The sequence below is a fragment of the Myodes glareolus genome, chromosome 18, assembly GCF_982192425.1.
Source record: "Myodes glareolus chromosome 18, mMyoGla1.1, whole genome shotgun sequence".
NCBI classification, from domain to species: Eukaryota; Metazoa; Chordata; class Mammalia; order Rodentia; family Cricetidae; genus Myodes; species Myodes glareolus.
In genome coordinates, this window is record NC_142043.1 from 34,876,962 (window position 1) to 34,890,564 (window position 13,603).

General features: G+C 48.7%; 1 protein-coding gene across 3 annotated transcripts in view; it reads left to right on the forward strand.

Annotated features, from left to right (window-relative positions):
- Positions 1 to 35: 35 nt before the first annotated feature.
- Cnnm4 (cyclin and CBS domain divalent metal cation transport mediator 4) overlaps positions 36 to 13,603 on the forward strand; it is a 42,354-nt gene continuing 28,786 nt past the window's right edge. For all 3 annotated transcript variants that reach the window (XM_085679524.2, XM_085679523.2, XM_048430351.3), the window contains exon 1: positions 36 to 1,446. In XM_085679524.2, the coding sequence (XP_085535650.1) occupies positions 51 to 1,446 (1,396 nt within the window). In that variant the 5' untranslated portion in view covers positions 36 to 50. The remainder of the gene's footprint in view (positions 1,447 to 13,603) is intronic.

Sequence of the window (13,603 nt, forward strand, 5' to 3'; positions counted from 1 at the left end):
GCCGAGTGAGGCGCGCGGCGGGGCGCGGGCAGCGGCGGGGCCGGAGCAACATGGCGCCGGGGGGCGGGGGCGGGCGGCGGGACGGCTGGCCGGCCCGAGGGCGCCTCCTCCTGGCCGCGCTGCTGCTGCCACTATGGACGCGGACGGCCAGCGGCCAGAGCAGCCCCCAGCAGAGCGTGATCCTGGGCATGAGGCTGGCGAGCTGCAACAAGTCGTGCGGGATGAACCCGGATGGCATCATCTTCGTGTCCGAGGGCAGCATGGTGAACTTGAGGCTCTATGGCCACAGCCTGAGCGAGATCTCTAGCAACCTGATCTCCTTCACTGAGGTGGACGACGCCGAGACGGTCCACAACTCCACCAACTGCCTGGAGCTCACCAAGGACTTAGTGGTCCAGCGGCTGGTCAACGTGAGCCGCGGGAACACGTCGGGAATGCTAGTGGTGATCACCAAGTTCTTGAGGAGGAGCGAGAACATGAAGCTGTATGCGCTGTGCACCCGGGCCCGAGTGGACGGGCCCTGGTTCAAATGGACAGACAAGGACTCCCTGCTCTTCATGGTGGAGGAGCATGGGAGGTTTCTGCCTCTCTGGCTGCACATCCTTCTCGTTTTGGTGCTGTTAGTGCTGTCGGGTATATTTTCTGGCCTCAACCTGGGGCTTATGGCCCTGGACCCGATGGAGCTGCGCATCGTGCAGAACTGTGGTACTGAAAAGGAGAGAAGGTACGCCCGCAAGATAGAGCCCATCCGGCGCAAGGGCAACTACTTGCTCTGCTCGCTGCTTCTTGGGAATGTGTTAGTCAACACCTCCCTCACCATCCTTCTAGACAACCTCATCGGGTCTGGTATCATGGCAGTCGCCTCCTCCACCATTGGCATTGTCATCTTTGGGGAGATCTTACCTCAAGCCCTGTGCTCCCGACACGGGCTGGCAGTGGGCGCCAACACTATTGTCCTCACCAAAGTCTTTATGCTGCTCACCTTTCCTCTGAGTTTCCCCATTAGCAAACTCCTGGACTTCTTCTTGGGTCAGGAGATTCGCACTGTTTACAACCGGGAGAAGCTGATGGAGATGTTGAAGGTGACAGAGCCCTATAATGACCTGGTGAAGGAGGAATTAAATATGATCCAGGGCGCCCTGGAACTAAGGACCAAAACTGTGGAGGATATCATGACCCAGCTCCACGACTGCTTCATGATCCGCAGTGATGCGATCCTGGACTTCAACACCATGTCGGAGATCATGGAAAGTGGCTATACTCGCATTCCTGTGTTTGAAGACGAGCAATCCAATATCGTAGATATCCTTTATGTCAAAGACTTGGCTTTCGTAGACCCTGATGACTGCACCCCACTCAAGACTATCACTCGCTTCTACAACCACCCGGTACATTTTGTTTTCCATGACACCAAGCTGGATGCCATGCTGGAGGAATTCAAGAAGGGTAAGGACTGGTATAGTTCCTGGTTAAGTTTCCTCTTGACACCTCTTGATCCCCCTGAAGCATCCCCTGCATGTTTTGTGTCTGCTGATTTTACCATTCTGTTTGTGTGATTGGTTCTGTATCCCTGCGTCCATCACTTCCTATGCCTTTGAGGTAAATGTTATCAGGCGTGGCAGAAACAGTTCCCAAGCCTTTGCCTTCTGCCAGGTACTGTGCTTTGTGTTTAGCTGGATCGAAAAGAGACACACTTGTCTGGAGCTGGGGGAAGGAGAGAGAGTAAGGCTCATGCCTGATTGTGAAGAGGCAAACACCAGGCCTCTTGGAGATTTAGAGGGAGGGTGAGGAGGGGAAGTAGCCGGAGAGCTGAGGATGTCACAGGGGAGGAACCGTTTGAGGGGAATCTTAAAAGATGAAGTGGTGTGGTTCTGAGTCAGACCCCTTTCGTGAGGAAGCCAAGGATGTGCTTGTAGCTCAGCAGGTGGTTCTGTCTAGCGGACCTCCTGGCTCTGCTGATCAGTGACCACCAGGAGAGGTTGGACTATTTGCACACCTCTTCCCTCGAGTTTGTTCCCAGGTTGGAGCTCTGGAAAATTTGGGGACAGGGGAGTACTGTCAGTAGCCCTCCAGCCCACAGAAGCATAGTTAGAACAATGCCAAGTAGCCGTTCCCACTGTTTAGCAGAAGCATGGAGACCAAGCTTTGGTTATTGTTCCACCTTTCCCAGGTGCCAAACATAAACTTGCCTCCCCTCCCCAACCCCCATCCTAAGCTGGCCTTCTGCTTAGTGTGTGTGTGTGTGTGTGTGAGCGCGCCTGTGTGTGTTTTCTAGCGTGCTCGGCTGACTCCCAGGTAAGAGGGTTTATTCCCCTGTCTCAAAGCTCAGGGCTCACACCCCTTTCCTTATTCCCAACAAAGCCTTCCTCCCTCATCTATCCTGAAACCCTAAAAGTGGCTGTAAACAAGGTGATTACAGAGTAAAAGCCTCCCAGGCTGGAGGAGGTGAGGAGGCAGAAAGGGCAACTCTTTAGAGAAGAACCTGAGGCTCATTTTGTAGGAACTTTTCTTCATAATCTTGGTCCCAGCCTTCTTCCCGTATGTAGAGCTGTTTCTGACAAAGGCCCAGGCTAACCTAGGAACCACTTTGAACCACTAGCTGTGGGTAAGCCTGGGGTCCTTTCTGAACTGGAAAGTGGTGGGGAGTCCTGAAATGGGATCAGGAGAGAGGAGATAGTCTTGCCAGATTTGGTCTTAAAAGGTGTGCTTGGGTCAAGTCAGGGTCAAGGCCAAGGGGGCAGTTGGTACCCTCTTTCGTTTAAGTGTTCTAGATGGAGCTCAGCATCAGAGCTAAGGATGTCTTGAGGATTTTAAACCACGACAGAAGATAGTCTGGGTAGCATAGAAGATTTGAGGTTGCAAACCCAGGAGCCTGTTTTGCCAGGTGTCAGAGTCGGGGCACAGGAGCAGTGGGGAGTATGTCTCATCTCACCCCATCTTGCAGTGAGGGACCCTGAACATTTTTTTCTTCAGTAGCTTCGTTAGGGACCTGGTGAAGACTCACACACAGCTTCCTTCTCACCTGCCTCTGTCTTTGAGGTGGTTGCTGGCGACTGGTGACGTATACACCCACCATTACCTCCCCATCTGTTTGGTCAGATCTGGATCCAGCTAGTATGAATTGATTTAATTTGGTGTCCAACTCCTGATCAGCAGGGCTGAACTCTGTTCTGTGGGCTCATGCAGGGTCTGGGCAAGGCATCTTTGAACTCTACTGTCCTGTGAAGAAGGGTACATTCATTGAGTTGGAAAAAACAGAACTGGCATCTCTTAGGCCAGAGCTCTTCTGGGCTAAACCCTCCCCCACAGTTTGGTCTACCAGACTCTCCTAGACAGAGGTCTGTGCCCGGAGTCCCCGCCTTGGAGTGTGGATCCTAAGCAGTTCATGGAGAAGCAGGTGCGATCTTCCCTGTGCGATCCGGACACTGGTGATGCCAGTGTGACGCGGTGGCCACCCCTTATAACAGACCCTGGGCCTTGTCGGTGCCTTCTTGATGTCTGCAGGACTTCGGAGACCAGTGTCAGTTCATAAATTACCACAGAGGTGTCCTGCCATGTCCATGCCTCCATGCTGTGACCTCTCCTGGGTTTTTCCATCTGGTGCCTACTTTTATTCTGAGGCTGCCCTGTAGTGGCAAACACACCTAGTGTACACTTACAACTTATAAGATTTTCTCTGCAAGTTTAGCATCTGGAAGGCTTTTTTGTTTCTTGTTGTTATTAAGAAGGAACAAGTGATCAGTTCAGCACTGCCAACATTATGCCAGATGGAGTGACATATATTTTAGGGTCCTTGCTGGATCATTCACCCCCAAATTGTGTAAGGGCATTAGACCCACTATGCCGGAAGCCTTCTGCCTAGCTGTAATTATATTTCTGTCTGTTTGGGTTTCTATTTTGAGTCAGTCTTGCTTTGTAGCTGAGACTGGACTTGCCTCCCAAGTGCTAGGATTATAGGTGTGTGTCGCTAAGCCTGAATCTGTAAATTTTTTTTTTAACCAGATTTTTTTTATCTCCCCTCCCCAGCTTTGTAGGCTCATTGCTGGGGTTGGGGTGGGGGGGGCACCTTACTGGTTTTTACCACTGAAAGCCTGGCCAACAGATGGGGCCTCAGTGAGCGTTAGCTGAACAAATGAATGGATGATTGTCTGCCAGGCTTCTCAGGCTTCCCTGCTCTTTGAACACACCTCGACACTCCCACTCTGGGGCCTTTGCCCCAGCCGTTCTCCAAGAATGTTACCGCGGTTTCCTTCCCCTATCTTGCCTCTTCAGCTTCGCCTTCGTGAGGCCTTGCTGCTGCCCCATTCTGGCCTCTAACCCCACATATCACTTGACCTTCCCAATCTGCCCCCCTGTGCCGCTTTTTCCTTTTCTCATAGCACCTCTCACTGCCAGCCCTGGCGCTTAGTGGTTTGCTGTGGTAGTCCGTCTCCACCCAGTAGAATATGAGATCCAAAGGGCAGGCTCTCTGCTCTGATGATTGTATCGATAGCTCTGGAATGGCCCTTGGCACGTAGTAAGGCCTCAATAAAACATTACCTAGTGAATGAATAAATGAATGAATGACTTGTTAGATTTGAGAGACAACTGTTTCTATTCTGGAAGTTTTAGAATGTCGGGGACACCAACATCTCCATCTGCACCCGGAAAAGCCAGGGGCCTCCTGTAATAATGTCTTAGTTATGCCTGAAGAGTTTGGGGCTCTGAGTGTAATGCTTGAGTCCTCTCGCCAGTTCCTTCCATTTGCCTGCTGGTAAGCCATCTTTGGCCTTTTTTTGCACAGCCTCTCTCATTAAGATGAGTCATGAAATGCCCTTGCACAGAGCAGGGTGTGGGGAGTTGAATTCCCCTAGGATTAAGGCAAAGAATTCTGCTTCCTACCTCAAGACAGTTAACCTAAGATGCTTATCTGCCTTCCTGCCACATTCAGGACAGACTGCAGGTGCTTCAGGGACCTTAGGAGTAAGACTTTGTGTGGCATGAAGATATGCCAGTTCATCAAGGCCACCCAGATTCGCGTAGTTTGAACCTTGACCCTTCTACTGGAACCTCGCCTAGAACTGTTTGCAGAACTGGGTGTTGGGAGTGGGTTTGTCACAGCTTGGAATTCTGAAACAAGAGTGCCCAGTGACTCCTAGCCCGATTTCCATTTCCACTTACATGCTTTTGCAAGTTCAGAGACAGAGTCACAAATGACGCCCCCCACACACCTTAAGCTCATCTTCCAGCTTTTGCTGTGGCCTTCTCTGGGGGTAGTCCTGCTCCTCCCAGGCAGTTAGCTCATCTTTAACCGTCTTATCTTTCCCCACCCACCTTATAACCTTCTGGACCACTGTATAGCAAAGGACACAAATTACACCCAGCCGAAGCTGGGCTTATATTCTATCCAGCTTGGTCACTGACCTCTGAGGTGGCCTTGAACCTGTTAGTACTTCTCTCAGCAAGTTAGTGGGATGTAATTTGAAGGAGAAAGCAAGCTAGAAATATTTTCATTTAAAAAAAAATCCCTTCCACATTTCTGTCTGTGCCACGTCAGATTTTCCCATCTACTTAACTTTATTCCCAGAATAACTGTAAAGTCAAGGAAAAAAAAATAACAAAAAAAAACACTGCATGAGTTTTGCATCTTCTCTTGATTCCTGTCATCTGACACACCTTCCTAACTTCTCCCTTACCCCGAACACCTACTTGTTTTTGCATTTGTTCAGTAAACATTTAACTTTTTGCAGCTCGTGTGTCAGACACAGTTTTGGCTGTTGGGAGTCAGAGATGTGTCAAAGCCATTTATTCACAGAGCTCACAGTCTGCCAGGGAGACAGACGTGCGGCCAAGGCTTGGTTGTGCAAATGCACAGATGAGGCAGGAGGGGCCGAGGCTGAGTGGGGTGGATGTTCAAGCGTTCGAGGCATCTGGCGTGTGATTTGGGATGGCTAATGTGATTTACCCATGGCAGGGAAAGGAGAAGGAGGAATCGATTTGGTGAGATTGGAGCAAGAGGAAATGAAAACGAGCTTCACCCTCCGTTGGCTCCTTTGCTCAGTACCGAATACATCAGACCTCACTCTCGCCCGTGTCCTCAGATCACCCAGACTTTTTACTGAAACTCTGTGTTTCTTCTGTGCGCGCGCGCATGCGTGCGTGTGCGTGTGCGTGTGTGTGTGTGTGTGTGTGTGTGTGTGTGCATGTGTTGCCCTAACTTTCTGGAGTCCGTTCTTTCATTCTGCCAGTGAATTCCGGGAACCAAACAAGTGCTTTTACCCTGGTCTCATCTCACTGAACTGGTTTCGTTTTCTCGAAACAGTGTCTCACATTGTAGCCCAACTTGGCTACTGATGTGTAGCCCACTGACACTGAACTCACAGTAATCCTCCTGCCTCCGCTTTCTTGATGCCGGGATTATAGGCATGAATCATCAAGTCTGCCTTTCTGACGAGGTCCTGGCCCATATACTGTGTAGAACATCTAGGCACCTGGGCAGGTGGACGTGCCCACACGGGGTTAGGGAAGAAGGTCAGGGCCAGGATGGACATTGTCACTGCCAAGAGCACAAAGAAGGTGAGAAGGTGTCAAGGGTGGTACTGGGAGTGGCAGCGTGGAGAAGCTTGGAAATCCCAGGCTGTTGGGTGGGACATCTAAGCCGCAGGGGGCTCAGGGGCAGTGCAGTGGCAGTTGTCCACTTGCTGTCCATCAGCTCCTCATCACTCAGAGATCTGACTGAGGAGCTGTGTCTGAGAGTGACAGTTGCTGCCTGTGTGTGGATGGCACTCTGGGCATGGGGCATCGGTCCCAAGTGTGGGCAGCTGACAAAGCCCTCTGCCAGCCAGGCTGCTGCCTCCTTTCTTTTTGGTACTGTGCTGTGAGCAGGGAGCAGAGCCCCGTGGAGCAGACTGGCACTGTGCCACCTGCAGACTGGTTCCCTCTAAGGAGCCAGGGCTCAGAGATCTCAGGGATCTACTGCTGATAGACATCTCTTAAAATCCTTGATGGGTGTGCTAGAGGGTGCTGCCTGTGTCCAGGCCCTAGTAAGAGCTTTTCAGCATACCAGCATTGACTTTGCAAAAGTCTCGTATTTTTTAATTAAGAGCACCCGGCTCTAATGTTTTCCTGATAGCACAGGTCGGGATAAGGATCACTGAGCAAGGCTGAAGCTGGAAACGGATGGATACTGAAAGCATAGGATCACAGGACAGCTTGCTGCGGAGGCAGAGGATAAAGAAGGGGCCTCTGTGCGGAGGCTGTCCTGTCGCTAGAAGTCTAGAGAAGCAGTGACGCGAGACGACCTTTCAGTGGGCTCTTCACAGGTGCCAGGACTTAGAGAAAGACTGTCAGACAGGAAGTGACCGTGTTGATCTTTGAGCCAGCTTTGGGCAAAAGTACTTCTGCCTGTTGTAACTGCTTTCAGCTCTTGGGAGGGGCTTTGGTTCAGGTCGCTGCTTTCTCCGTGTACTCCTGCCCATCTTAGTACCATCCTCTAGACAGACCTGGCATACTGAATAATACCGAAGGAAGCCTGCTGTGCCTTGAGAGTTACACGTTCCTGCCAGCTTGAATCTCCTTAGAACTGACAGAGAGTCTGTTTAGCTTTCACTGACTTTTGGTTTCTAAAAGGCTGCACAGCCAGGGAAGTATGTAAAGGAGGAAGGTGGGCCAGGTTTCCATGTTACTGTCTCAGTGCCTGATTTTGACAGTAAATGTCTAAATTGTCTAGCCCTTGAAAAGCCCTTGCTTGTCTGGCTCCCTCTTAACATTTCTTGGGGGCTTAAGGACACTTTGGATTTCTGGAGGGAACTTACTCTGAGGATATAAAAACTATCCAGGCTCCCCAAGTACCCACCATGACCTTGGGCTCTGCTGCCATTTCATCCAGTCTCGATCCTGGCACATCTGCATGAGTCACAGCTGCCTCAGGTGCTGCCTCATTGGGTCCGTCTGCCTCACTTGTCCTGAACCATAGTTATCCTCACAACTGAGTATAACAAGATACCCTGGTGCAAGGAGCTTGGAGGCTATGTAAGGGACTTCTGAAGTTTGGATTCCTTATTTGTGTTACTGTTTTGTTTATTTGTCATTTTCTTTTCTTTCTTATTGCTATTCATTATTACTTTGTAGCCTTAAAAGTCACACATCTCATTGCCAGAACTTCAGAAAAGACAGAAAAAATCTAAGCCAAACCAAACTATCAGCATATGACCTAGAAGGAACTACTTTGAATATTCTGACGTGTTGTTGCAGCTTTTTGAGAGATTCACTCTCCTGGTTGGGTGTAGTGGTGCACACCTGAACTAGCGCTCAAGTCTGTAAATTGAGTAGGAAGATTGTGAGTTTAGCCTAGGGCTGCCAGGCATTCCCGGGAGGAGGGGGAAGATTGAGGCTGACTTCTATTATTTGACTTTTTAAAAATTCTTACCACAAATAGCAGTATCGAAACCATGTCCATGGTAACACAGGTCTGTAGTTCCGGCAACAAAGGAGACAGAGGTAAGTAGATCTCTGAGTTTAAGTCCAGCCGGGGTTGCATAATGAGACCCTGTCTAAATCAGAACGAAACAAAAACCATTTTCATCTTCCAGCCGCGTGCTCTGTCTGGAGCTGCCCATAGGTACTTTGACATTAGAATCGCCGTCTGCACAGTTTTTTGTCTTACTTCTGGAATAGCTTCTATCAGTTCTTCCTAGGTAAGAAATGACTTCTTATCGTCCTCTGCTTTCATTCTTGTTTTGCCCCATGTGCCTCTGCAGGAAGGCGAGCCTAGAGGCCAGGTCTGCAGTGCCAGCCTGTTTGGCTGAGGGGTTAAATGTGGTGGCACTGGAGCATTCCCCAGAGCTTGCCATCAGAGTGGCTTCCCGGCTGCAGGCCTGATTTACTGTGACATGGGCAGGGTTCTAGAAAGACTGGTTCCTTGGACTCTCTGGAATGCCTACTCTTCGGCCAGCAGGCAGCCTGGATCCTCCGAGGAAGGAAGATCCCTTCCCTACCCCAGTCAGGCGTACACATGACCCCACATAGGCAGGAAGGCTCATTTACATGATCACATGCATGTCCCTACCCCAGATTTGCATTTGCATAGATGTGAGCACACACATACTCCCACAGCCCTTCCTACATGCACAGGCAGGGCCACACCCTGGTACTTGCAGGCTCTCACACACTTGTGTACACATGCACTATAACCTGGAGACCTATTCTCAGCTTAAATCTTTCTCATCAAACTTTACCAAGAGTTAAAATTAAGTTGGAAAAATAAGTAAACACATATACAGCCAGGTTTTTTTGTGTGAAATGTTTAGAACGGTGAATTGACTCTTGAACTCAAAACAATTTTCCTAGTGGCCATGACTCTGCCCATCCATGCTGATGACTGTGTCCACCTCCGGGTCGATGTGAGGACTGAAGGAGGTCAAGTATGCAAGGCATTTAGCTCTGTGCTCAGTACTATGTCATTGTATAGTAAACATTAGCTGTGTTAACTGTTACTGTTCCTGTTGTCCAAAACGTGCCCCAGTTGGCACTCACGGCAGCTGGTGACCACAGCCCATGATAAGGGCTGTAGAGGTGGCTCAGTGATTAAGAGCAATTATTGCTCTTTCAGAGGACCCGATGTAGGTTCCCAGCACTCATGTCTGGTGGGTCACAGTTCCCTGTAATGCCAGCTCTAGGGTCTGATGCCCACCACACTCATATGCACAGTCACGCCCAGTTAAAAATAAATACAAAAGAGCTTAGTCTCTGTAAAAAGCCAGTCACTCAGTTTTTAAAAAGCCATATAACCATATGCAGAAAGTCAGAGATTATCTTATTTGTAAGGATCCAAGCTGAGCTCAAAGAAAGGAGTATTGAACGAGAACTGAAAACTGAAGCTATTCTCTTTTAAAAGAAAAATTGTGTGCGCGTGTGCATGTGTATGCATGTGTGTTGGTGTGTGCACATGCATCTATGTGTTATGATGTGGAGAGGGTGGTTGGTCAGAGGACAACTTTTGGGATTGATTCTCTCTTTCTACCACGTGGGTCCTGGGATGGCACTCAGGTTGTCAGGCCTGCTGGCAAGTGCCCATACCCTCCGAGCCATCTTGCCTTCCTCACTATCACCAACCCTTCCCTTTATGGTGCCGGAGATCAGACTCAGGACCTTGAGCAGGTTAGGCAAGTGTCCTATCATTGAACTGCATTGCCAGCAACATTGTTTTCCTGCTAATTGGAAAACGTTGACTATCATCTTAATTGCTGATGCATCCATTTCCCAACTACGAGGGCATAATGTCAGGCTAGTCAAGCAGGAGAAACATGGCCTTGCGTACCAGTCATAGCTCCACTTGGGTGTTTTTGTTTCAGGATAGGGAGGCAGAGGCCATACTGGTGGACAAGAGAATCAAAGGGAACGAAACCACAGCAGGAGGCTCCAGACACAAAGAATACATATTTGTGTGTTCGGCCTGCCTGCCTGCCTGCCTGCCTGCCTGCCTGCCTGCCTGCCTGCCTTCCTTCCTTCCTTCCTTCCTTCCTTCCTTCCTTCCTTCCTTCCTTCCTTCCTTTCTTCCTCTCTTTCTTTGACGAGGGTCTTATAATGTAACCCAGGCTGGCCTGGAACTCACTGTGTAAAAACCAGACAAATTCATTGCTGTCTTCCTGCCTCAGAGATCTGACTGCTGGAATCATAGGCATGAATCACCATGCTTGGCTCAAAATGTTTTTCTTACGGTGTTACACACCTGTAATCCCAATAGCACTTTGAGAGGCAGAGACAAGAGGATCCTGAGTTCAAGGCTAGGTTAGCCTACATGGAAAGACCCTGTCTCCAAAAACAGACACGCAAACTAAAACAGAAAGCTTTTCTTTGAAATATCCATACAGGAAGGATGAGGAAGCATGCAAGTACTGCTGCCTGGGGAGTGTGGTGTCAGCAGATGATGGCTTCTGGGCCAGGCCTTCAAGAAGCGACTGCCTTCTCAGAGAGAAGGGCCAGCAAGATGGTCACTGGGCCTGTGGGTAAAGGCACGTGCTGCCAAGCATGATGATCTGTGTTTGATCACATGATGCAGGGAAAGAAGTGACTCCCTCAGTTTGTTGTTTGACCTCCATATGTATACTGTGGTACAACTACACTCCCCCAAACAAATGAATACATAGAGTTAAAAATAATAATAATAAAATAGAAGAGGGGCAAACAGAGAGTGTAAGGAAGAAAATGTCTGCAAGTTGACATTTATGGAATACTTGTTTGATTCCTAGGTGGGTGCTGAGGCTCAGAGAGGCCGGGTCTCCCTCACGCGGTGGCTTAGGTGACACCCATGCTGTTGGTCCTAGAAACTGCACTGTTGAGCACTGTGCTGTGACACCCCAGTTAGCTGTTTAGAGAGGGACTGTGAGAGGGCTTGGGAGTGGTGGGTGGGGGAAGGGAAGGATGGATCTAGAACTGGAATTCTGGTCATTAGGGAGGCTGAGGCAGGAGGATTGCAAGTTCAAGGCCTGCCTGGACTTAAGCGTGCGTGTGGAGGCCAGAGGGCCCCTTTCAGGGGTAGGTTCTCAGCTTCTACCTTGTGTGTTCTAGGAATTGAACGCAGTTCTCCAGTCATGGCTTGTGTAGTCCAGGCTGGGATTAAAGGCGTGGGACACCATGCCTGGCATTTCCCCCCCCCTTTATTTTTTTGAGGCAGAGTCTCACTAAGTACCCTTGACTGACCCTCAACTGATAATCCTCCCTCAGTTTCCCCAAGTGTCAGGATTATAAGTGTATGCCATCATGCCTATTTTAACATGTTCGATATGTGTACACATTGTAGAATGACTACATTGAGCTAATGTATGAATTCCCTCACATAATTAACATTGCTTTTGTGTGTGTGTGTGTGTGTGGTGAGAACACTTAGTCTCGCATTGTTAGTGAATGCAGTCACGACGTTGTACAATAGAGCTGTTCAACTCATTTCCCAGAACAGTATCTGCCCACTCCCCAGTCAGTCCCTCTCTTATTTTTCAAGACTTTTGATGACTGGAGTATCTTGTATATGCATGTTTGTGTGTGTGCATGTGTGTGTGCACAGCACACATGTAGTTTGAACCTGGGTCCCCATGTATGCTTTAATGCCTAGCTACTTCCCCAGTGACTTGGCCCATCTTCATTCTGGTGCAGTGGTTTAATTAATCAGCCTATTCCTTTGGTTAAGTAAAGCTTTTGTTATTCTGTTTAAAATTCATTGCCTCTGCATGAGTCGGGAAGTTTGTCTATGCTGTCTGCTAGAATCTAGAGTTTTTCTTTCTCTTTTAGATGTGTAGCCCTTCTAGAATTTATCTTTATTGTACTCTGGTAGTTCAGTCTTATTTTTATTGTAAAAATTATAATTTTATTTATTTTGGGGAATTATATACATGTATACAAAGTCTCCCTCCTTTCCTTCCTTTCTTCCTTTTTTTTTTTCTTTTGTTTTTGGGGACAGTGTCTCTCTATGCAGCCTTGAAAATCACTATGTAGAATAAATTAGGTTTGAACTGCCTTCCAAGTGATAGGATTAAAGGTGTGCACCACTTTAAAAAAAAGACAATTAAGAAAACCCCATACGGATGCCTGCATACTCTTGTATTAACTACTGAATAAAGAGGCTTCTTTCTGCGGGTGCATGCCTTTAATCCCAACACTCGGGAGGCAGAGACAGGCGGATCTCTGTGAGTTTGAGGCCCACCTGGTCTACAAGAGCTAGTTCCAGGGCAACCAGGTCTATTACACAGAGAAACATTGTTTTGAAAAATAAACACACACACAAAGATACAGGTTTTCTCAATAACCTGTGGCATATGTATGAGGTTGTCTCTAGTCTCTAGTCCAATAATCTATTTATTACTCCTTGTCCCAGTACTACCTTGACATAATGCAATGACTTTGTACTAAGTTGGTATCCGGTAACAGTGGGTCCTTTGTTTTTAAGGGCATCTCGGCTATCCTTAGCTTTCCTCCTAGGAATCTTTATGGAACTGTAGCATAGATGTCAGTCGCAGGTGGGGTCCTTACTCCCTTGTGCACTTCTGACCAACTTGTTATAAGTTTTGTGTTTCCCACAGACCTCCTCAGGTTTACTAATTTTAATTTTTGATGCTATGGATTAGAGGTTGAACATATGGCCTGAAATATGTAAGACAGAAGCTCTACTGCTTATACAAGCAGCCTTTCCCAGCCCTGTTAATTCACTAGAACAATTCAAAAGAATTGGGGAAGTGCAGCACGCAGGATTGCAGTATCGTGTTGAAGGGTGCATATTGACAAGTTCAGGGAGAGCTGGAGTTTCTTCAGGGTCTGTGCCTGTGGAGTATAGGCACCTTCCTTCCTGGGACAACAGTGTGATCACCAGCCGGGAAGCCCCACCCAGCTTGCGCTAAGGCTGCATTATGTAGGCATGATTGATTAAAGTCATTGCTCTCAGAACTGAACTCAGTCCTCAGTCCCCCCCATCCAGGAGCCCAGCAGTGCAAAGCCCCAAGCTTGAGTTACTGAGTTTGGTCTTCTGGAGAGCAACTCCTGAAGCTACCTGGTAGCCTTCCCCGAGCTGCCTCCTTAGTGTAACAAAGACACTTGGGCTTTTGAAGCCCCGTGCTAAGAACCAGGGTTAAACACC